This window comes from Rhinolophus sinicus, chromosome 12 (genome assembly GCF_057876585.1).
Source record: "Rhinolophus sinicus isolate RSI-liver-muscle chromosome 12, RSI-T2T, whole genome shotgun sequence".
NCBI classification, from domain to species: domain Eukaryota; kingdom Metazoa; phylum Chordata; class Mammalia; order Chiroptera; family Rhinolophidae; genus Rhinolophus; species Rhinolophus sinicus.
The window spans coordinates 44,690,972-44,713,861 of record NC_142512.1 but is presented as its reverse complement, the minus strand read 5'-3'; the positions used below and the strand labels follow the sequence as shown (position 1 = coordinate 44,713,861).

At 55.2% G+C, this 22,890-nt stretch overlaps 1 protein-coding gene across 7 annotated transcripts; it reads right to left on the bottom strand.

The window, feature by feature from the left end:
• Positions 1-1,746: 1,746 nt before the first annotated feature.
• KCNH6 (potassium voltage-gated channel subfamily H member 6) lies at positions 1,747-22,572 on the bottom strand. 7 transcript variants are annotated; one of them, XM_074319789.2, is made up of 14 exons: positions 22,345-22,569; positions 21,292-21,522; positions 16,128-16,289; positions 15,822-16,027; positions 12,703-13,128; positions 11,326-11,480; positions 11,081-11,166; positions 9,877-10,076; positions 9,463-9,715; positions 6,243-6,436; positions 4,617-4,701; positions 3,839-4,007; positions 2,915-3,101; positions 1,747-2,597 (listed from the first exon to the last, which is right to left on the bottom strand). In XM_074319789.2, the coding sequence occupies exons 1-14, from the start codon at positions 22,418-22,420 to the stop codon at positions 2,313-2,315; spliced, it is 2,715 nt and encodes a 904-aa protein (XP_074175890.1). In that variant the 5' UTR covers positions 22,421-22,569; the 3' UTR covers positions 1,747-2,312. The 7 variants fall into 7 exon arrangements, with proteins under 7 accessions (XP_074175890.1, XP_019588603.2, XP_074175889.1 ...); XM_019733044.3 differs by having other exon boundaries at positions 11,081-11,480; XM_074319788.2 differs by having other exon boundaries at positions 11,081-11,480; positions 22,337-22,565.
• Positions 22,573-22,890: the final 318 nt, after the last annotated feature.

Here is a 22,890-nt window from a genome sequence, read left to right as displayed (position 1 = left end):
TTTGCACACCAGCCGGCCCATGTAATCAGGACAAGGCCAGCTTCAGTCAGGCCTTCCCGCGCTTTCCTGTCCATTCTAGAAATGCTGGGAATTCTAGGGTTGGTCCTTCAGTAGGCAGCGACCGACCAGCTTGGTAATAAGTTTTTTTTGTTTTGTTTTCTTTCGGTTCCCATTCCATCCTTTCCCCGCTTTGGATCCCAAGGCAAATGCTAATCAAGCGCTCAATTTATCTGTGTTGTGAGTTTGAATGGAGAAGGTCTGAATCTTTACAATTTAAATGGCTTCCAATTCTTTGCTTTAAACAGAATTGAAGGAGGATTGTATTGACGTTAGATGATATCATCAAATACAGTTTTTAATGATAAATGTAGTTGTTAGATAACTCAGAATTCAAAGAATTGAGTGGCACTGCTATGCAAACAAACTCCTTACGGTCCCATCTACTTATGTGAACAAGTTTACTCTGTATTTAAGTTTTTTGAAAAGGAAAGAAAAGTAGGTACAAAAATATTGCTGAAGCTTGTCTTATTCTAATAAAAAATTATATTCATCCACACATATGAACTAATTGAGAGGAAAATACCTTCTTTTAAGAGATGCATTTCCAATAAAATTTTAGTTTTTATAAAAATTTGATATATTTGTGTTGTTTTGAAAAACTCTGAACTAATAAGCATAACCCTGAAAGCCTTTGTAAGATTACAAAAAATTAAATTTTTCATTTTATATATTTTCGATTTATGTATTTGTGTTGCAAAGAGATATGATAGGGTTATCAATAATAGACTTTAAAGCATGAAAATAAATTAGGTGTAGCATAAATTGGAAGGAATAGAATGGAATTTTGAAAAGAGTAAAAGGAATGATGTTAAAGAAGAGTTTGTTGTAGTGTTTTTAAAATTAATGATGTTGGCTCTCAAATCACTATGCTATTTGGATCAAAATGAATCAATATAAATGAAACAGTTTATAAAGTATCAATATTTACAACACACTGGAAATTACATCCCTTACAACTATTTAAACTTATTACTGAAATACTTCAGATGTCAACTTAAAAATGTGTGCGGGGGCAAATACATTTTCAAAATTATTCAGGAAATATTGGAGCAAAAGGAACTAAATACCAGTGACTGGGCATTTCAGTGGAGTAGTTAACTGCATGTATTCTCATGCCAGACCATTTGGGTTGAAGTTACATCCTCCTTCTCCTATGTTGTTGGGCAAAATTTTGTTTTTTAAATCGAAGGAAGTGTAAGTGTACATATTTTCACAACCTGAAACGCACTCATGTAACCAGCATCTAGATCAGGAAACCGGACAGTATCAACCCCCCCCCCCCCAGAGGTCCCCTTCATGCTTGTGTAAGTTTCTTAGTCTCTCTCTGCTTCTGATCCCACTTCTTTATAATGGGGAGAATAACATTGACCCATAGGATTGTTGTGAGGATTAGATGAACTAATATCTGCAGAGCAGGTAGCACAATGCCTGGCACAGGGTGTTATGAAAGTGGTGGCTATTGTCATGATTCCCAATGATAACCAAGCCAGTACCTCTCTACTTCCCTTCACTCCAGCCTGGCTAAAAGCCCCATGATCCAGGGGCTCCTGGGTCCAGCAGAGCCACCTTTAGGTGCCTAACACACACCTCCGGAAAGAAGGGCTTGGAGAAGACAACAAGATGTTGGGGTCATGGCACAGTCAAGGATGTGATAACCCACAGGTAAGTTACACACCCAGCCCAACGTGAAATGTGCAGACTTTATTAGCTGTGATTCACTCCACTGTCTGCTAGAGTCCCAAAGGTCATCACAGAACCGTCAGAGGCAAAGCAGCTGAGGGCTGGAGCTATGTGCCCCGATACGTCCACTACGGAGGACACTTTCATTTCCAGCCAGGTCACAGGCTCTCAGCAGGAGGTCTGACCAACCTTGGATGCTGAGCCAAGAGGCGGTGGGTAGTTCTGATCCAGGACATGATTGCACCCAGCCTAGAGCAAAGTTCTCACACAGAAGATCAGAAACTTCTCTTTTCCTCACTGAACCCCTGTCCCGTAAGCTTCCTCCATGCCTGAGGCTCACCCACCCTCCACCAGGCCTGCTATCTAAACAAAGCTCTAGAAGAGTCTGGGAAAATCCTGAGCCTCCTCACCCTACCATCTTGAATCACCTGGGTTAGAGGTTTGTAGCTACTCTAGGAGAATGGTTTTCAGAGGCCGATTTTGGTGGCTGTCTGCCTCCCCTAAATCCGTAACTCTTACCTCACCCACCTTTAATCCCCTCATGGTGTATTTTATCTTGGGGTTCAGTGGCTCTAACTCCCCACAAATCCAGGATCTGAGCCATGTCTCTGGAACTCCAGCTGCCTGGGGACAGAGCCGAGGTGATCAGGGAGGGAGGGGAAGCGGGGACCACAGGTGAGTCCCTGTACCTCCAGAGCATGCAGAGGTGAGGCCAGGGGTGACGGGAGCCCCTCAGGCTGCTCCAGTTCCGAGGAAAGTGTCAGAGTTTTGTCTGGTGCCACGACCAGGTGAGGCATCCTGGGGGAGGAGTTCCTGCGCTTCGGCCCATGTTTGTCCAAGTCACCATAGCTTGAGGTCTGAGGGGCAAGAAAGAGTGAGGGATGCAGTGTGGGGAGCCCCCACCCCAGGCCACCCTGACTTCAGGGCTGGGAATTGGTAGGAACTATGTGTTCTTACCGTTGCCCCAGCTATGGGTTCTCAGTCATAAACTGGGCTTTGACACTAATTGTCCAGGCTGCCCTGTCATGACTTGGACCATAAAGGACAGCAGAAGCCATGGCTGTTCTCAGGCAACAGGCCCTGGGCCTGATGCCACACTGAGACCAAGTTGGGGGTGGGGGAAGGCATGCAGCTGCCTCTAGGCAAGCCCCTGGGGATCCCCTCACCTGCTCACCTGTGCAGGGGGCAGATTGCCCTGGGGCAGACTAGTTCCTGGACTCTGAGTCTCTGAGGCCGCAGGAAACAATGCCAGGTCATTGGAGGCAGGGGCTCCCAGAATGTAGCCAGTGCAGCCCTGGGGCAGGGGCTGCTGAAGGAGCTGCAGGATGCGGCTGAGTTCTGAGGACATGCGGGACTCCAGCCTACCCGACAGAACCCCACAGTCAGGGGCAGATCAGGGTTAGTTAGGGTCAGGGTCAGGGTTGGTAAGAGCAGTCTAGGTCCGGAAGACAGCTCTCCATTTTGTAGCCTACATGCTGTTCCTGCTGGATGGCATGGAAGCCTGGGGCCTACCTGAAGCTATTTCCCTGCTATCATCCCCAGCCCCTCCCTCCCCAAATTCCCCTTAGCACCAAATTCCCCTCTGTTAATAAAGGTGACCAAGCCCTATGCACACATCATTCAGCCCTCGTAAAGAAGCTTTGACATAGGTATTCTGATTATCCGCACTTCACAAAAGGGCAAACAGAGGCTCAGAGTGATTAAGTGATTTGCCCACACTCTTGCTTGTAAGTTGCAGAGCCAGAATTTGAACTCAGGACTCTACTGCCCCTAACCTCTCACTCTGCCACCACAGCCCTGCCATCCACAGGCCACATCCCCTTTCCAAGGACCCATGGAATTTGTTTCTGCACGAGGTTATGCCCCTCCCCTAAGAAAGTTTCCTTGGCATTTTCTGGGGTTTGCTGGGACAAGCCATCCAAAGAATTGTGCTCAGTGACATAGGGATGGGGAAGCCTGCTATTAAATGCTGTCGGCCATTCTGAAACTCATAGGACATCCAGTAATGTCCCCGAGTCACCAGGAGGGGGCACCTGTGCCTAGCCTGTCGTTGGGCCTGCTCTCTGCAGCCCAGAACTCTGTCCTGCAGGGCACTCACCTGTTCACCTGGGCCTGGAGCTGCTCTAGCCTGGAGCCCAGCTCCTGAGGCCAGCAGTCTGGGTCTCCCTGAAGGTCTGGGGGGCTGTGCCTTGGTCTTGGGGGCACTTGCTGCAGCAACTCAGGCCAGAGTCCAGATGCCTCTGAGAGGCTCAGGGAAGGGGCTGCACCTGCAAGAGGGAAAGGAAAGCCTGAGCTTGTTCTAGCTGGTTCCACAGCCCATGCCCCTCCTGCTTTGGGAACACAGAGTGGGCGAAGTGGATCTCCTTACCTGGGTGCCCTGGAGTTTGAGGTCCTGCCCCCATAGAGGTCTGGCTTACAGGACCCAGAAAGCTGAAGCCCTGGCAGGGGAACCCGGGCCCCAGCTTTGGAGGGGCCTGGCTGGGTGGGGACGCCTAGCCCTGGCCTCACTATCCAGGGAACTGCAGCCCAGTGGGACCCATGGAGTCTTGATGTAGAAGCCCAGGGGCTTAGCCAGTATCTCCACCTCGTGGCCGCATTGGTCACCTGGCTAGCCCTCATTCTGGCTCTGACACGGGGAGGAAGGGGTCAACGACCACTAGCACCGTGCCCAGGGAGGGAAGCCCTTTTCCACTCATCCAGAGACTGACGAGGCCTCTTCCAAGGGAAGCAGGATGGAGGACTGAGACGAGGCAGAAGGCTGGTAGGGGCTTTGGGCTGGGACAGGCAGGGCAGGCATGGCAGGCACTGGCAGGGGCTTTGGGCTGGGACAGGCAGGGCAGACAGGGCAGGCACTGGCAGGGGCTGGCTTTGCTTACCTGACTGATTGTCACTGAGGAAGAAGCCCTGGTGGTCCCGGCTGCCTGCAGCCTGTTGGGGTGATGACTGGAGACCGCCACCTGCCTTGTGGGGAACAACAGCATCAAGTAACAGGGACCAAGGCTGGAACAGGGTCTCTTTGTTCACCATTGCCCCACCCCCCCACCCCCAGGGCCCTTGTGACAACTAGGTAAGAAAGTGGTGACAAGTGGTTCGGCTCTTCTCTAATGCTCTGGGCAACTTCCTGAAGGCTCTTTCCTGCTTGGGAGCACAGCAGACGTACAGGGGTTTGGGGACGTGCAGCCCTCCACAGAGTCTTGGGAGAGGCTGCCTTGAGCATCAATATTTGGGTCGGGGGACGTGGGAAAGGTAGAGGAGCTGTTCTAGTCCTTTCCTGAATGCTCTGCTCCTGCCCTCAGCACGGGCCAATGGGGAGACTCCTCTGAGGAGACTGGGTCTGGAACCTCCAATCAATTCAGGAGGTGCTTTCAGGAGCACCCTTGGCAGCCCACCCGCCTGGTACCATGAAACCTGGGGTGACCAGGGGCTGCAGATGCCCCAGGCCAGGGAGGCTGCATCCCTCTTGCCCTAGCACCCAGCTAGTGAGTACTCAGGCCACCTGCTGACTCCTAGTGGCTGGGCCCCTCAGGGCAGGGTCCTTACAGGATGTCTCCTGGACAGATCAGGTGAGAAAGGGAACGCCTAGGGGAGGGGGAGAACAGCAGAGGGCACAGGGTGGAGAGGGCTGTCCCTAGTAAGAAAACCTGCCTCAGCACCACACCCTCCACCCTGGTTGTGGAGCCCCTCCTCGTAAGGCAGGGGACTCAGAACCAGGGCCTCAGCCACTGGTGCCCCTGCCAGGTGTGCCTGTCCTTTCCTTTCACTAGCTGATTCCAGACCCTCTCCTCCATGCAGCCCCTCTGGGCTTCCAGTCTGTACTGGCCATCCCATGCCTTGGTAACCCTGAGCTCCACAGAAATTTGGTCTCCCTGCACCCCTGTAGCTTCCTTGGTTATTTAGCTGTGTGGCTCTTTATTCTTCTTGAGTTGTTTAATCTCCTCCACGGAGTGATAAGCTTAAGAGGAGAGACAGCTCTATCACTTACCTACACCCCCGGGACCTGGCACTGTGTGCCCCTGAACGGCACACACCCTCCTTGTCAGCTGGGTTCAATGCAGTAGGCAAAGCCTGGGCTATGGATTCGCACAGATTTGACTCCACAGTTTGGCTCTGCCATCGCCTGTGTGGCTCACTATGGGACTGTGTGGCTTTGGTCAATTTATTGAATCTCCTCGGACCCTCAGTTTTGGCATCTGGGAAATGCGCACAGTAACAGCATTTGCAAGGAGAGAACTAAAGGAGATAATGTAAAAGACGCCCAGTGCTTAGCACATAGTTGGTGCTCAGTAACTGGTAACTAGCATCACGCTCAGCATTGTGCTGGCCATGGCAGACACGAACAAAATGATGGTGAAAGACACAGCATGGGGTTGAAAAGAATGGAGGTGATCAGATGGGTCCCCCCAGGCCAAGTAGCTCAAGGTCTCAGCAGGCTGCCTGGGCATTCCCTGTTACCAGCTGGCCAAGGGCCACCACCCACCCTGGCCCACCCAGCCCAGACTCACGTCCCGCAGGTTGAAGGTGACTTCCAGCTTACTCCAGAAGCTGTCTGCAAAGGTGGGGTACATGTCCAGCACCTCCAACAGGTCTGCCCGCTGGATCTTGTGTAGGTCGCAGTAAGTTAGAGCCCGCACGTCTGCACTGGACTTGCCTGGCTGCGCATGGAGGCTAACAGGCTCCCCAAAGATGTCGTTCTTTCCTGGCAGCCAGAGTGGCAGGGGTCTCTCCAGGGTCTGGCTCCAAGCTGACTCCAAGTAGCCTCCCTGAGGGCCCCTTGGCCGTGAGCTCTCTCCCACCTCAGAGATCCTGCCAGGCTTAGGCCTGGTTCTCAGGATCAGGCTTTGGCGACAAGGCTGGATGTGCTAGCTGGTGGTAAGGAGTGTGCCCTCACCTTGTCCTTTGAGCTCTACAGAGACACCCCCCCACACACACCATTCCAGTAGATGGGTCCTCCAAGTCCCTCGGGACCACCCTCTATCAGAATCCCCACTCCTATTTCCATGTGCTTTGGCACTGCCCCTACCCCCAGCCTGGGGGACAGTGGGCAGTAAGGAACACTAAAGGCTCCCTGTTCAACCTCTTCCCTTCTCCTTAGCCCACCACAGTGATGTAAGAGTGTAGGGAACCCAGGGCCAGGAGCATCCAGCTCCCCCAAGGCTGGCCCTGAGACTTCTGTCTCTTTGTGGCCTCACTGCCCATTATGGGACAAAGTAACCAGCATGGCCCTGGCAGAGGAAGCCTGGGGAAGTCACTTTCCCTCTCCGGACACCAGTGTACTCATCTCTAAAATGGGTATAACCGTATCTGCCTTGCCCACCCCACTGGGTTATCCAGAGGAGCAGACATGATGCCTGGGGAAGTGCCTTGAATAGCAAGAGGCAGGTAGATGAAGGGCATTGGTAGCGACAGATGTCACAGGGCAGACATGGGCTGATGCTTGGGGTATGTGATGAGAATATTGGGTCCTCCTGGTGCCAGGTACTGTGCTGCCCAGCGTGTAAACGTGAATAAGATGCTCTCCCACCCACAAGGAGCCCCTAACATGTCCGCAAGACAGGCACAAAAGCAAGCAACTAGTTTATAGAATGATCTATAGAGGCTTGGAACAGGGGAGAACTAAGAGCTATATAGGGCCATGAAGGAGGGAGGGGCTCATTCCACCAGGGGTGGTTGAGGGTAGTGAGGAGGGGGGCTAACAGAGGAAGTGAAGCTGGGGCTGGGTTGTGAGAATGGAGGACTGGGGCCCTCAGGAGAAAGGCAATCCGGGCAGAAAATTAGTGTGTGGTCAATGCTGCAGTCAGGGCTGGGGGGCAGAGAGCCCAGGCCCGGGGTGCCAGGGGCCATGATTGCTTTGATATCCACTCCCCACAGGAAAGTCCAGCCTCCTAAGCCTTGTGATACTGAATAAAGGTCATTAATGGTTTGCACAGACAATGATGGATGGAGGCCAGGACATGACCCGCAAGAGAACAGGCTCAAAGGTCATTCACAGAGGACGGGAATGAGACCTAAAAAGGGAAGAGACTTGCCAGGGTTACATATGAAACCCAAGAGCTTTCAAGATTTCAATCTGAGCAACATTATAAAGTGATGGTTTTCCGGTAGATGAAGGATTATGATCTAATGTCCATTTCCACTCAGGACAAAATGAGAGGATTTCATGCCTCTAACTGAAACTTAAATTGGACTGGCTTCTTAATTATTAATAAAAATTATTATCCCTCCCATGTAGATGGCACTTCTAAAGTATGCTGGGAGTGAGGGAATATCTCATAGAGGGGCCTGTGCTTAAGCTCGGCTTGAAGGATAACCAGGGTCTGCCAGGCAGGGGTGCAAGGTAGGTGCTCCAAGCAGAGTGGCAGCGTGTGCAAAGGCACAGACATGGACAGAGACAGACAGGCTTAGAGAACCATAAGTAGTTTGTATGGCTAGAGCTCAATGTACCAGGGAGAGGCTGGCAGGACTTAGGGTGGCCAGACCAGGGAGGGCTGTGAACACAGGGGTTCACACGTGTCCCGCAGGCCATGGGGAACCATGGAAGGATTTTGAGCAGAAGAAGAGTATGCACAGATGGGAATTTCAGGTCAATGGCAGAAGGTGGAAGATGGTGTATGCGGGTGAATCAGATGCAGGGACATGGGAAAGGAGCTCCTGACACCTGCCCAGGAAGGACATGATGGGGTCTGGACCCAGGAGGGACAAGGAGGTAGGTGTGGGGCTGAGAGGGGAACAGATTGGGCTCCGGGGCTGCCTGATGGTGGGGGTGGGGCAGTAGACAGTTCACAGTGATGGCGATGCCAGAGGAGCTGCTTTTGAGGGTCGATGATAAGTTCAGGTTGAGATAATTTCAGGTTGTTTGGTCTGCTTATGAAATATAAGTGTGGCCATGCCCAGGCATGGAATATTCTGGTCTCAGGAGAGATTGGGACTGGGACAGAGTTCTGGGGGTGCTTGTGGCACAGGTGGAGGCTGAGACCCTGGGAGCAAGGAGCTGGCTCAGGTGGGGGTGTAGGGTAAGGAGGAGAGAGCAGAGCTCCACACTTGGTGAACATCAGCTCAGGACAGGCCAGAGGGAAAGGAAGGGGCAGAGGAGCCTGAGGGGGCTTGTCCAGAGGGGATGCAGGAGAGAACGACCATGGAGACCACGGGAGAGCAAGGCTGGCATCAGGGACTTGGCGTGGGCTGAAGTCAGGAGGCAAACAAGGAAGATGAGAAGAGAACCCTGTGAGGCTGAGAGGTGAAGTGACCTGCCCAAGGTCACACTCACACCACTAGTAAGTGGCAGAGGCTGTGCGTGCTCTACATTTGTGCCCTCCCCAGAGCTCATATCCTTCCTCCAGAATCCAGCTGTCCTTGTAACTGTGCTGAATGACACTGAAGACCCCCCCTCCAACCAAGACGAATCCTTGCCCTCTCACAATGTGTGCTCCAGGAGCGGAAGAAGGTAGGAGCCCGCCTGGACTTGTGAATCAGGCATGAGTCAGACACGTTTCCCTGAAATCCCTGCTTGGGCCTGACCTCTCTGTGCCTCAGCCTCCCTATCAGGAAAACGGACCTGTGGCAGATTTGGTTTAAGGACTCAATGAGCTGGGAAGAAAGCTCTGTGGCATACTCTCAGCATATGCCTGTCCTAAAAGGTGCCACCATCATCATTAGTCATTAGGGATGGAGTGGTCCAGGCGGGACATCTCGTCCCACAACCCCTCCCCTCCCCAGCCCACACACCTAGGATGGCCACGACCACGTCGTCGCGCAGGATCTCGATGGAGCCGCGGGAGATGAAGTAGAGCGTGGAGAGCACGTCGCCGAGGTGCACCAGCGTGTCCCCCGGAGGCGCGTGCGCTGTCTTGAACTTGATGGCGAGAGCTCGGAGGCAGCCCTTGCTGGCACCGCGGAAAGCGGGGCAGTGCTGCAGCAGGGCGCGGTGCAGGTGCAGGCAGATGTCGGCCTGCAGGCACTCAGGGAAGCCCTTCAGCACCTGCGAGGAGACGTCGGTGGGGGTGGGGGTGCGGTGGGGAAAGGCTCTGGAGGCGCCCTGCGCCTGCGGGACCCTGGCCTCCCGCGGGGCATTGGCCAGAGCTGGGACTTGAGCTGGGTCAGCCCGCACCCCCATCCCCCAGCGGAGCGGTGGCATCTCACCGCGTTCATGTCGATGCCGTTGGTGTAGGACCAGGCGTGCTGGAAGTACTCTTCCAGGCGCTGCCGCAGCGGGCTGGGGATCTGATGGAAGCGGATGAACTCCCTGACGCGCAGCATCTGCGTGTGGTAGCGCGCCGTGCCCGAGTACAGGCGCTGGATGATGGCCGACACGTTGCCAAAGATGCTGGCGTACATGAGGGCTGGGGAGCAGGGGAGCGGGGGTGAGCACGCTGAGCTCCTCCGCGTCCCCACCAGGCCACACCATCCCCGGGCCTGCCCGAGGCCCCACTCTTCCTGGAAGCCCCGTGGTCAGGGGCCACAAAGTTCAGGGCAAAGTCAGAAATGCCCAGCTCAACGCCAGGGCAGCTGGGGGCAAAGGCCCCTGGGGCTTCCTGCCTCCTCCCTCTGCCCTGTGCCTCTTGGCATCTTCCTGGGCCCAGAGGCCAAACTCCTGAGAAGAAAAAACTAGGGCAATGGAATTTTTCAGTTCAGTTTTGTTTTTTCTTTCAGTTGCAAAAATATAATAAAGGGAAAACTCTTGGCCTCTTGTTTTCACCCATTTTTTTCCTTATTGTTTTTGTTTTTCTGGGTTTTCACATCTCTAAATACTCTGAACATGACAATTTAATTACGTGTAAAATTCCACACTGCCTTTGGTGTTGCTAGACCAGGTGTTTTGGGAGGTAGGCAGCTTGGTGCAGGGTCCGAGAGCACACACAGCCCTGGGAGTGGTCCCCTGGGCTACAATTGGGTCTGTGTGTAACCCCTGGAAAGACAGGACCTTAGGCTTCTTGGTCTATAAACTGGGCTTGTAATATGGCCTTCATGGGAGTAATGATAGGAACGAAATGTAGGCCTCTGATAAGCTCTTAGAAAAGTGCCTGGCAGGGCCGGCTTCGTGGGCATGGGATCTATGCTAAGAAGGGCCCACCCAGTGCTTGGTTTAATTTTCTGCTGTCACCGTCTTGAAAGCCTTTTTAAACAAAAGACTCCACGTTTTCATTTTGCGCTGGGCCTTGCAAATGATATAGCTGGTACCTGGCGCATAGCAAAGGCTGTACGGGGTCAGTTTCTGTGTATAGTTGGGGTACACATGCAATATTTCATGGTGCTGTCTATCCACACATTGTTACTGTGCTATGTCTACGATAAAAGTAAAAATCGAATTCTATGGGTAAGGCCTGGGGTATAAGGTAGCACTCACAGCCAATGAGCATGACACAGATGGAGAAGACCTTCTCAGAGTTGGTGTTGGGAGAGACGTTGCCGAAGCCCACACTGGTGAGGCTGCTGAAGGTGAAGTAGAGGGCAGTGACATACTTGTCCTGCACCGAGGGGCCCGAGGCTGGGTCACTGACATTGTAGCGCTTGCCGAGCTGCGCTCCCAGGCTGTCCAGCCAGCCGATCTTGGGCTCCAGGTAGGGCCGCTCCACATTGCCGATGGCGTACCAGATGCAGGCCAGCCAGTGTGCAATGAGCGCAAAGGTGCACATGAGCAGGAAGAGCACGGCTGCGCCGTACTCAGAGTAGCGGTCCAGCTTCCGGGCCACACGCACCAGCCGCAGCAGCCGTGCTGTCTTCAGCAGCCCGATCAGGGTTGTGGTCTGGAGGGGCAGGGTGGGGGCCATGGGGCTGGGGGTCAGCCCTTGAAAGGCTGCGCTCAGGACCATGTTTGTTTACTTAAGCATATGGCACACAGTCATTCAACAAACACTCATGCGGAGCTCTGGCTAGGCTCTTGGGAGTGGGACATAGCCTAAATCTCAAAACAGTGTTATGGTTCTGAGGACAGAAAACTAGGGAGAGCACAGAGGAAGGGGAGGTCAAGTAGGGGCAGGGCAGGGAGGCTTCATAGAGGAGGTGACACGTAAGCTGAGTCTTGAGAGACAAGGCTCAGCCTCCTGGCAGACAGGAGGGAGAAGGAAAGGGCATTTCAGGCTCAGGAAGCAGCATGAGGAAAGGCCTGGAGATGGCACGGGTGGGAAACCAAGTGTGGTGCTGCAGCGGGAGCACAGAGAGGAAGATGGCAAAGTAATGAGAAATGATCCTGGAAGGTGGGCAGGGGCGGCTCCTGTGGGTCCATAAGGAGCTGGACTTTTATTCCAAACCACTGGGGAGCCACTGAAGGTTCTGAGGACAGGGTCAGATAAGTAACCCGATCAGATGATTTGAAACTTGCTCTGGCTTCTGTGTGGAGGAGTGAGGCTGGCAGGTGTGGGGCTGGAGCAGAGGTGGATAAGAAGGGTACTCAGTGTCCAGGCAGGGGCAGTGGGGTGGAGAAGAAAACTTGGGGATAGATTTGCAGGGAGTCATGAGGGACAGCTCTTGCTGGACAGGCTGGGGTGATTGGGGCAGCGACTGGAACATAGAAGGCAGAGCTGATGAAAGTGGAAAGCTGATCCCAAAGAGGTGGGCCAAAAGGACAGAGTGGGATCAGAAGCTACAAGAAGAGCAAGAAAATGCCTTCGCGTCAGCTAAGGGAAGTGGAGTGGGCACAGTGGAGGGGCTGGGGGCTGTTTATAACTCCAGGGTAAGTATAGTTTAGAAATCAGTGTGAGGGGCTAGGACTACAGGCGTGCCCATCCCAGGAGGAGCCAAATTCTGGAGCACAGGAAGGGCACCCAGGCCTGCGGCACAGCCGTGGCTGGTCCTTCTCCGGGGCTGAGAGATGACAGATATCTGAGGCTCCCTTTCCATCTCCATTTGCTTTGGCGAAGGTACCCCATGCCAGGTACTCTCTGCACCCAGGACTGTGAGGCCAGGAAGGCACCAGGGCTAGGGCACAGGGGACAGCCACAGGAGTTGACCCCGATGGGCTTTGCTCACCTCATCAGAGCCAGTGCGGAAGATGAGCAGGTCGAAGGGGATGGCAGCCACCACGTCAATGAGGAACCAGCCCTTGAAGTAGTGGACGGCGATGCGGCGGGGGTGGCTGACCACCTCATCGTTGGTGTTGACGTAGGTGGTGCGGAAGTTGATGACAATGTCCACGACGAACATGATGTCCACGACGAGGTCCACCATGGTGAGCGGACTGCAGGTGTAGCTGCAGTGCCCACGCTGAGACTCATCCTGGTCGCTGAGCAGGAAGGCGGCTGAGTAGGGCGTGAAGACGGCCGTGTAGATGACTAGCAGCAGGATGAGCCAGTCCCACACGGCCTTGAAGGGGCTGTAGTGCAGGAGGGTCCCACGGTGGATGCGTGGCGCCTGCAGCTTGTACTCTGGCAGCACATCCGCACCCAGAGACAGGACCTGGGGTGGGGGCCATGGGGTGGTCAATGGGTTGGCCAACTCTCTGAGCCTTCCATGAAAAGAGTCAAATTTGGGGTATATAGCGAATCTGGGGCCTTGACAGGTCCTGGGTACCAGGGAGCCTTGAACGAGGGGGTTTTGATCATTGCCTTCCCATCTTGCCTCTGACAATACGGCCAACATGGGATCAGCAGGGCCCAGCCCAACACATTCAGGTTCTGCCCAGCTGCCCAACACAAGAAACAGCTGGGGCAGCGGGAAGAGCATGAGTTTTGAAGCCACACCGTCCAGGTTGGTCCCAGATATGACATTGTTATATGTCTGTCTTGGGGCAAGTGCTATAACCTCTATGAGTCTCAGTTTTCCTCATGCGCAGAATGGGATAACAAAGCGCAAAAAACTCCATGGGGTGGTTGTGATTAAATGAGACGGTGTATCTGGATGGCACAGGTTGCTCTACACAATAATTCCTCCTCCCGCTCATCCTCTGTCAGACTCCGCCCGACAGGAATGGGGCCTGAGGGGTGTCCCATTCACCCCACTACCTCCACCAATAGGGTCTGGCAGATGGTCCTGGTTTAAGAAAATCTGCAATGTAATGTTCTGATCTTGCAAACCAGATGGAATCACAATAAGGAAGAGTCACCAAAGGGCTGGTTTCAACCAAAGCGTCCCCAGTCTGACATCCAAGCCCCTCAGAGAGGCCACAGTGACCCCACTCCGCAGTGACTTCCTGCTCAGCTTTCAGGCCTCAGCTCTTATTTTGCCTCCTCTTCCCCTGCACAGACTTGAACCCTCTGTATCCATTGTCTCCCTGTGCCGCGTAAACACCCCTGACCAGTTATTTCTCACTGGACCATAGGCTACCGTTCCCTTGCCCGGCAGGCCCATCGTATACACCCAGCACTTAGTCCACATGGGGCTCAGCTCAAGGGAGCTGAGTGAGCGCTGAAAGCTTAGGTCATCATAGCCACTCCCCCCTCATTCCAGGGCTGCTCAAGACCAGGCCAAAGTGAAACAGCAAAGCACTGGGAGTGGAAGGGGGGCAGCAGGAATTGCAGAGGGTGGAGGAGAGGGTCCATTTCCTCAGGGCCCCCAGACAGGGGTATCATCTCCCCCACCACACAGACCTCCATAGTCTCCCACCGCCTCCGAAGCCAACATAAGGTCCTTTCCTGGGAAAGCCAGTCCTTTCTAGTGTTACCCAGAGCCGCAGGGCCCTGCCTTCAGGATGTAGGAACTCAGGTTTGGGATCAAGCCCTTTAGGCCTGGAAGTTCTGGTTGAGGCCAGTGTGACCTCCCTGCTCTGGGCCCATGGTGGCCTGCTCCCCTGAGCTCTACCAGGCACCTCCCCACCTTAGGACCCACATGGGGTGGGCTAGTAAAGCCCAGAGGGGCTGGGGTGGGGATCAGGACAGGAATAGGCAGGTTGAGTGGGGGCAGGGAGCATGGGCCCCAGCCAGCCCTGTCAGTTTTCATGGGCAATTCTCTAGTCCGACAGCCCCCATCACCCCTGCAGCCAACTTGAGGGCCCTGGGGTTAGCAACTAGGTGGGCTTTCCAGGGTCAGGCCATTGGGCCACAATGCCTGACCTCCGAGGGCTCAGCCCTGCCACCTGGAGTCCTTTCTTCTCCAGGGTTCTTGCGCTCAGTGAGGGGCTGGGTCATAGGGAGTTTCCACCCCATCTGTTCCAGCAAAGACTGCGCCAGGTGAAAAAGGGGCAGGGAGGAAAAAGAACTGCCCCCTACCTCCCCCATGAAGGCAAAGTCCCAGGGGAAGCTGGCACAGGCCGCCTTCCATGCCATGCACGTCCCTGCTTAGCCCTGGCCTAGACCCCCCGCCTGTCTCCCCATGTCTCCTGGGGCCAGCACTACTCAATGTCTAAGGGGTCCTCGGAGACTATGTAGTCCAACTTCCTCCTCCAGACAAGAATGCTGGGGCCCAGAAAGGGGATAAGGTCTCTTGGCCAAGGTCACACAGCAAGTTAGTGGCAGGAATCTTGTCACCTGAACTTTGGGCAGGTTATTTGCATTTCCCTCTGAAGTGGTCAGGTGGGGACTGGGGCACCAGGCCCTATGAGAGAGAACAGCGGGGTCACTGAGACAGAGGACCCAGGGAGATTTGCCTTGGGCTGGCCAAGGAGGGGCTGAGGGGGAGGGAGGCATTCAGGGCCTGATCCCCAGGAAGTGTTCAAAGAGCTGAAGATGCCAGCACGGCCTCTCCTCTGCCTGGATTGTAGGAGGATTCTGTTGTGGGGGGTCGGCTGTCACCTCAAAGGCAAGGGGCAGGAGCAGAGCTGGGGGCCTCCCTCCATCCCTTCGCCCTCTCCTCCTCTCAGTATGGCCCTGACACCTCCTTTCTCTGCTTCTCCCTCTCTGTGAATTGCCAGAGCCTTGGACAGGCTCCCATGATAGCCTGTGTCCCCCCTCCACCCGCCCCAGGCTCCTCCAGGCCTAGGATGTGGCATTAGTCACAGGCTCTGTCGACCCAACCTCCCTGGCTCCAGAAGCTGGGCAACAGGGTGGTGGCCTTTAGGTCTAAAGAATCAGACAAGCAGGAGAGGAGGCCTGGGGATCAGACCAGACACTAGGGAAATGGACAAGTTGGCTCCCTCTGCCAGCCCGGACCCAAGGCCTGAGAATGGACCCTCGCAGCTCGGCACAGCCCCACCTGCCCTGCCGTACAGGCCGCACCTGGGTGACCTTCTCGGTGACATTCTGCGTCCGCTCCACCACCTTGTGGGGCGCGATGATCTCAATTTCTGCGGTGGAGCCTGAGCGGTGCTTCTCCAGGTTGAACTCCACAAAGTTGAGCGTGAACTGTGGAATCTGGCTGATGGTCCTGTACTTGACCCTGCCCGTGCCAGGCCCCTGGGTCCCCGACCGGCCATGAGAGCCCTCTGAAACCAGGGCTAAGGTCAGAGCCGCGACGGCCAGGGACCAGCTGCTCCACCGCGTGCCCCACTCACCCCTCCCACTGCCACCTGTACCCCGCCTCACCAGATCCCAAGAAGCTCGGGGACAGCAGGCGCTGGGACAGGCTGCGGCTCCCACGCTTGGCCAGGAGCTGGGCCAGGTCCTCGAAGTTGAGGATGAACATGATGACAGCCCCATCCTCGTTCTTCACAGGCACCACGTCCACCAGGCAGCGGAAGCTGGAGGCTGTAAACGCATTGGTGGGGGGTCATTGAAGGCGTCTTCTGCAGGATCCTGGCTGGGGGAGCTGGGGAGAGGGCTGGGTTAAGGTCAAATTAAGGACAGCCATAGGGTGAGGAGGCCTGGACAGCGACTAGAGCTACTGGGCAGAGAGTTGGTGACGCTGTCCAGAAGTTGCCCAACCCACAGGACAGAGGTGGGGAGAGCAGCTAAGCTGCTCATTAGGAGATAATGTAGCATCAGGTCCAAGTCCATGCTCGGCCATCAGCTCAGGGCTTAACCTTGAGGTTTGCTTCTCCTGTAATTAAAGCTGAGCAGATGGGGGTGGATTAAGTGGGGAGGCGAGGTTGGGCATTCTACCCCATGAAGCTCTGGCTGGCCCTGGGTTCAGCTCCCGTATTCCCATCCCACAAAGCTGCCCTGCTCCTGACACTGGAAGGACCTCATCACTGAGAACACACTAAGTGCTGGGCACTGAGCCAGTTGGCACATTAGGCCTCAGTCTACATGGTGGAGCCTGGTGGGTCCTTCGGGGGAGGCAGAGACTCTTGTTCTGCAGATGGGTGCCAGGGGTTCTGAGAAACTGACTTGCTGGGGCTGGGAGGGGACACTCAATATCCAACAGCTTGGGGAGGGGAAAGGACTTGTCTGGGATGAGGATGCTGGAGTGAAGCCAGGCTGCTGCGCCATGCCTGGAAGGGGCACAGGGTCCCAAGGCAGAGGTGAGGGGACTGGAGAGCAGGAAGGGTAGTGGCCTGGGGTCTGGAGAGGGCGAGAGATGGCAGTGTGGGGGCAGAACAGGCCCCTCCTGCCACTCTCTCCACCCTCTTGAGCAGCCCAGACCCAGTCATTTGCCTCACTGTTCCTTTCGTTCCACTCCAGGGTCGAACGTGGGTGGATACCCTATGAGCCCCCTCTCCATGGTACCGGGTGGTCCCATGTCCCTCAACTCAAGCCACTGATGAGTGTCAGACCTAAAGAGCAGGGTCCTAAGGGGCAGGGGCCTCCGGTAAACATGCAAATCAGAAGAGAGCTGCCCAGGTTTGGGTCTGTCTCATTTGCCAGCGGCCAGCACCTATCCCAGGTGTAGTTTATTGATTGAGTGAATGAAAGAATGTGTACCTAAATGTGAGAGGCTGGGAGGCCGGCTGGCGGGAGTATTGCTACTTTGGGGTTCACTGGAATAGCTCTTCCCCCAACTCCCCATTTACTGCTCACTTCCCTTGGTGCCTCCTCAGCTGTCAGTGCCGGGATGCTGCTGAGCTGCCCCATCCTCCCTCCCACGTTCCTCCCTGGGAGCAGGAATCTTCTGGATCAGATTCCCAGACTCCCAGGCACCAGGCATCCATCTACCAGCTGCTGTACTGGGCCCCGGGGGAGACATCCACACCGAGGAGAGGCCACCCACCTGCCTCTGTGACTTACTCCTGGGTTCACAGTCCTATAGGCTTGCCTTCCATGCCAGAGCCTGGCACTCTTGTCAGCCTGGGACATGGCAAGGCACGGGCACTGGGACCTAGCAAGGAAGCCTCCATGGACAGCAGCCTGAGACACTGCCCCCACGGTCAGACTATCTCTTCATTTTCTCTGGCACCGCAGAGATCTGGCCTGGCAGGGGACAGGGAAAGGATCAAGCTGGGCTGAGGGTCAGGGCCTCCAGGCTCTCTGTGCTGCTGGGAGCTGCCCAGGTCCAGGCTTTGAGTGGCTATACCCACTCACGGATGCTATCTTTGGAAAACTGAAGCTGGGAATGGACTGAAGACCAGCCCATCATTGCCCATCATGAAGGCTGGAGGGGGGCTGTGTGTGGCAGCCCATGTCTGACCTTCATGCTTGCTGCCTGTGGGCAGGAGGCTAGGAGGATTTGAACAAGTTCAGAGCATTCCTTTGCCCCATCCCCCATGCTGCTGTCCTTGCTCATGAGTAACATTCTGGCTGATCAGAAGTGGGTGGGTGTGTTGCCCCAGGTTGTGCCCAGGAGTGGCGGTGTTCCTGTGCCCTTGCCCTGTCCCTGGAGAAGGAGCCACAGTCACTGTCTTGTACTCTCTTTCAGGGGCTCCTCCCGGCACCCACCTCTCTGATCAAGGGCAGCAGTTTATCTGCACCCTCCACCCTGACAGTGCCTTTCTGCTCTTCTCTGCCTCTCGGACGTGCTTTCCTTCAGTTTCTCTTTGTTTCTGAATCTTCCTTTGCCCTCTGGCCCTAGCCCCCTCCTTGGCACAGTCTCCCTGTCGTCTGTTACCTCCATTTCTTTATACACACCCGTCCAGGATTGTGGTGAGCCTTCAGGCAGGCGCTACAAAAAGCTGCCACTAAGACAGTGACTGCTCCAGCCCCACTCCCTTCTGGGTGTTTCTGGCACTCACGGGTGAGCATGTGGAAAACATGGGGGCCCCTGACCTCAGCCCTTGCCTGTCCTCCTCCTCTGGAGCTGAGGACTGGAGGGGCCTCCGGCTTCCCCTAGTCTGGCTTAGGTATTGGGGGACTCTCAGGTTTCAGATCATCAGAGGACTTGGCAAAGATGGGCAGGGCTGGGTACCTCTGGCAGGTGCCCAGAGAAGACAGGGTAGGGGTGGGGGAGAGCTGAGCGCCCGCCATCCCTCTCTCCAGACTCTCATTGGTTCTATTCGTGTGGCCATCCCATTCCTCCTTATCTGTTAGGTTCTCACTTTTCCTATAAAGGCAGACGGAGGAAGAGCCAATTTCTTAGGAGTCTCTGAGCCCTGCCGCATGGGGTAGTTTTTGCCAAGTGCCCTGGCCTCTTTGAGTCCAACTATATGCAGCTGCACAATGTGGAGATATATGGACACAGACCTTCCACTTTGACTTGGAGAACTGTCTGTGGATTATTCCTTTAGAGTAAAAGAGAATTATAAATAAACCAGCTAGAGTTCTATACAGAACGCTTTTCCATCTCCCTGAAGTCAGGAGGAGTGGGGTTGAGGAGGTATTGACTGAAGGAGGGAAGAAATCACCACTAGGATGCCCCTCTCCAGGACTGTAAGATGCATGTGACTATGATGTACAAAAAAGGGGCATGTGATCAGAGTGGACCACAAGGTGAACATAAGTTATCTGAGAACCACATCTTTCTCTTAGGGTAATGCAAGTCAGAAAGAGCCCTTTTCCGGGTTTCAGGCCAATATCAGACAGATCCAGATGGTCAAAGTCTTAGACTACAGGGCAAGGAAGGGCTCGGAGTAGGGATAGGGTAGACTGGGATTTGGGTAATTTTCCATTTTCATCCAGGGCCAGACTCAAAAACTAGGTTGCTAGAGTCCCTTCCGATAGCTGGAGGACCCCAGTAGGGTTCTGAAGACCTGAGTTCTGATCTCAGAGGGCCAAGGCCTAGCCTTGACCTCTGCCCCTGCCCAGTCACATGTAAGGTGCTGAGGAGATCCTGGGAGCCCTGATCTGACACCTCTAGGAGTCTGGGATCAGACCTCACCCCTCTGGAGCCCAGGTATAGCTCTGGGGTCGAGGAGAGGAAAGAAAAACCTGTTGTTCCCCCTCATTTCCTGCTGTCCCATCTTGTTCCCCCAGGCCCTTCTTACTCCTCTGACTGTCACCTCCCTGCAATGATATGAGGAGGTGAGGTCACAGCTTTTAAAAATATTCTGACTTCATTAACTCTGTGAGTGCTGCCAAACTAAGCTAGATTCTTTCTGTCCCCTAATCTCTACCTCTGCGTTTATTTGGGTGACAGCAGCAGGAGACAGCCACAGAGACAGCCAGGACCTACCCAAGAAGCGCCCTGGAAGCCCTTAAACGTACGCACACACACACACACACACACACACACACACACACACACACCCTCACATGTTTACATTCACACTTACATCCAAGCTCCACACACAGTCCAGGCTCCTGACATACAAAGGTACCTGCCCTCTATCTGCACTTGAATGGCCCTCTTCCCTGGGGAAGCCCTCTTCTGGGGCTTCCTTCTCCAAAAGTCCCGCCTCAGAGCACAGAGGCAGGCAGTTGGGCTCCGTTTTCCCCTCTTGGGATTACTCAGAACAGATTTCTCTAGGGAAGAATCCAGAGACAGTTTCCAGCCCCAGGTTGGAACCCCACAGTAGAATTCTGGGCAAGTCCCTTCTTTTTCTTGAGCCTCAGTTTCCTCATCCATGACATTGAAGGATTTGTCAATGTTTCCTAAACTTGACAGGACGTCCAAACCACCAGGGAGATTTTTTCCAAATGCACCTGCTTGGGCCTCACCTCACACCTGAGTCATCTCTCTAGGAAACAGATGTTTGGAAAACATGCCCCAGCTAATTTTGGTGTAGAATCAGGTTGAACTCCAGGTAATTTCAAAAAGACTTTCAGGATCCTAGTTCCCCTCTTTTCCCCCCACCCCTCATCCAGTAGAGACTCAGAGGTTCTGGGGGGAGGGTCTCAAAGGGCTGCAGAAGTCTTTATCATCAGCCCCTGCCCTATGCTTCTGTTCTGCTTGCAGTAAACGGGCTGGCGGTGACATCCCAAACTGGATGAGCCTCCAGGTCAGGCCAAACTTCAGACTCTCTCCCCAAGGAGCCAGGGCTGGGTGAGCCAGGCCCACCCCTCTTCCATTCAGCAGCCCCCAATACCTTGCCTGGCCAAGAGGCCTTGAGGGGGTGACTCCTCCCCTAATTCCCAGAGCAGACAGAGATGAGGAAAGGTTAATTTCCGTCCCAGCTGCCTGACAGCTGGGACTGACAGTGACAGAGTATGCAGCCAGGAGACTGGGGACATGGGGGAGGGATGGTGGAGCGGGAGGCCCTTCCCTGGCCTAGGACTAGTCAGTGGCTCAGTCTGGTGTCCAGCCTCTGAAAAGGACCTCAGAAGGCATCATATCCAATGCCCATCACTTCCCTACACAGATAAGGAAACTGAGGCCCAGAGAGAAGATGGGATTTACCCAGACCCTTGGTCCCAGGGTCGGTGCCCTCCCCATAGCCACTCTGGCAAGACAAGAGGGGCTAAGCCTGCCCTACACACCCGTGGCCCGAGGGCACCTCACCATCCTTGCGGTAGTAGAGGATGTCCACCTTGCACTCCTCAGCCCCCAGCAGGGCCTGTGCCAGGCGGGACATGGCACTGCGTGGGGTGTTAGGGCCTGTGAGGAAATCACAGGTGCACGGTTGCTGCATCACCTCCACTCGGGAGTAGCCGAAGAGTTCACAGAAGCCATCGTTGCAGTAAATGATGGCGCAGTTCTCCATCTGAGCATTGGCGATCAGGAACTTTCGACCTGGGGTGAGAGGGGGTGGGAAGCCTCTGGCAAACAGTATTGGGTAGCAGGGAGGGAAGGATTGTAGGCACTCTTGGCAGCAGTGAGGAGGGATCTAGATGGGGGAGCAGAGCAGTGACCAGAATGAGGACGCGGGGAGGTCAGGTCTAGGGAGGGTGGGAAAACCAAGGAGGCCAGAGTCATGGGGGAAGGTCATTGAACTCCTGAGAGTAATAAAGGGGTGGTCAGGAGGGGGGAGCAGGACAATGACCAGAGATGTGGGGGAGGGGAAGTCAGCGCTGGGGATTGTGGGAAGACCAGGTCAGTAATGGGTCAGTGAAGTGTGTGTGTGTGTGGGGGGAGGCCTAAGGCTTCTTGGAGATGGTGAAGGGGATTCAGGAAGAGAGAGCAGGGATATGATCAGATGGGGGTCTGGCTCAGGGAGAGCTCCTAGAAAGAGCAGAGGGGTCAGGGTCAGGAGGTGAAAAGGAAGAAGTCAAGGAAAGCTCTGGAAGAAGTGTGTGTGTGTGTGGGGGGGAGAGGGTGGTTAAAGGGGAAGCAGGGCAGTGATAGAAGGGGAGGTCAGGGCTTGGGGTGCCAAGAAAATAACAGGGGAGTAGAGAGGGGCTGTGCTCTGCCACCAGTGCTCCAGAAGAGAGGAGGGCAGACATTTGAGGTAAGTGGGGCCGCTGGAGGAGAAGGTGTTGGGCCTTTAAAGGATTCTGCGTTCATCTTTCGATAGCCCCCACCCTGCTCCATGTGAAGTTAGCAAAGGGGTCCGACTACTTCTGCCACAGAACCTGGACTCCAGGTCGTCCCCCCCATCCCAACGCACACACTCACTCTGGCCCTCGAACTTGCGGATAATGGTGTCCAGGTAAGTGTTTTGGGGCGCGACGTGGCCCCTCCGGACAGGCATCTTCCGGCCACGGCTTCTGCCCGGAGCCACCAGCGCCCGGGCTCCCTGCGTCGCCACCCTTCCTCGGGCTCAGCGGCGTCCGGCTCCGGGTGGGCGCCGCCCCCGGGGAGGGCCGCGGGGCTCCGTGCCCCGCCCGCCCGTCCGCCTGCGTATACCGTCCGCTGCCCTCCCTGGCCCGCCCCCTGCCCGCCTCTCGCCGCGCCTCCTCCCTTCGGCACCGGCCCGGGAGCTGTCCGCACCGCGGTGCTGAAAGAAGTCGCGTCGTGGCGGCGGGGCGGGGTCCGCGGGGCGGGGGCAACTTCTCCCGGACTCGACGGGCAGAGGCGGGGCCCTGACTCCTAGGGGGCGGAGCTAGGCAGGAATAGAGCCCCGAATCGCTCAGGGCTTCTCTGAGGAGGTTCTACTCTTGTCCCAGTACACAGTGGCCTTAGACACTCTTAGGCCCTCTCCTGATAACGAGGGCAATCTGG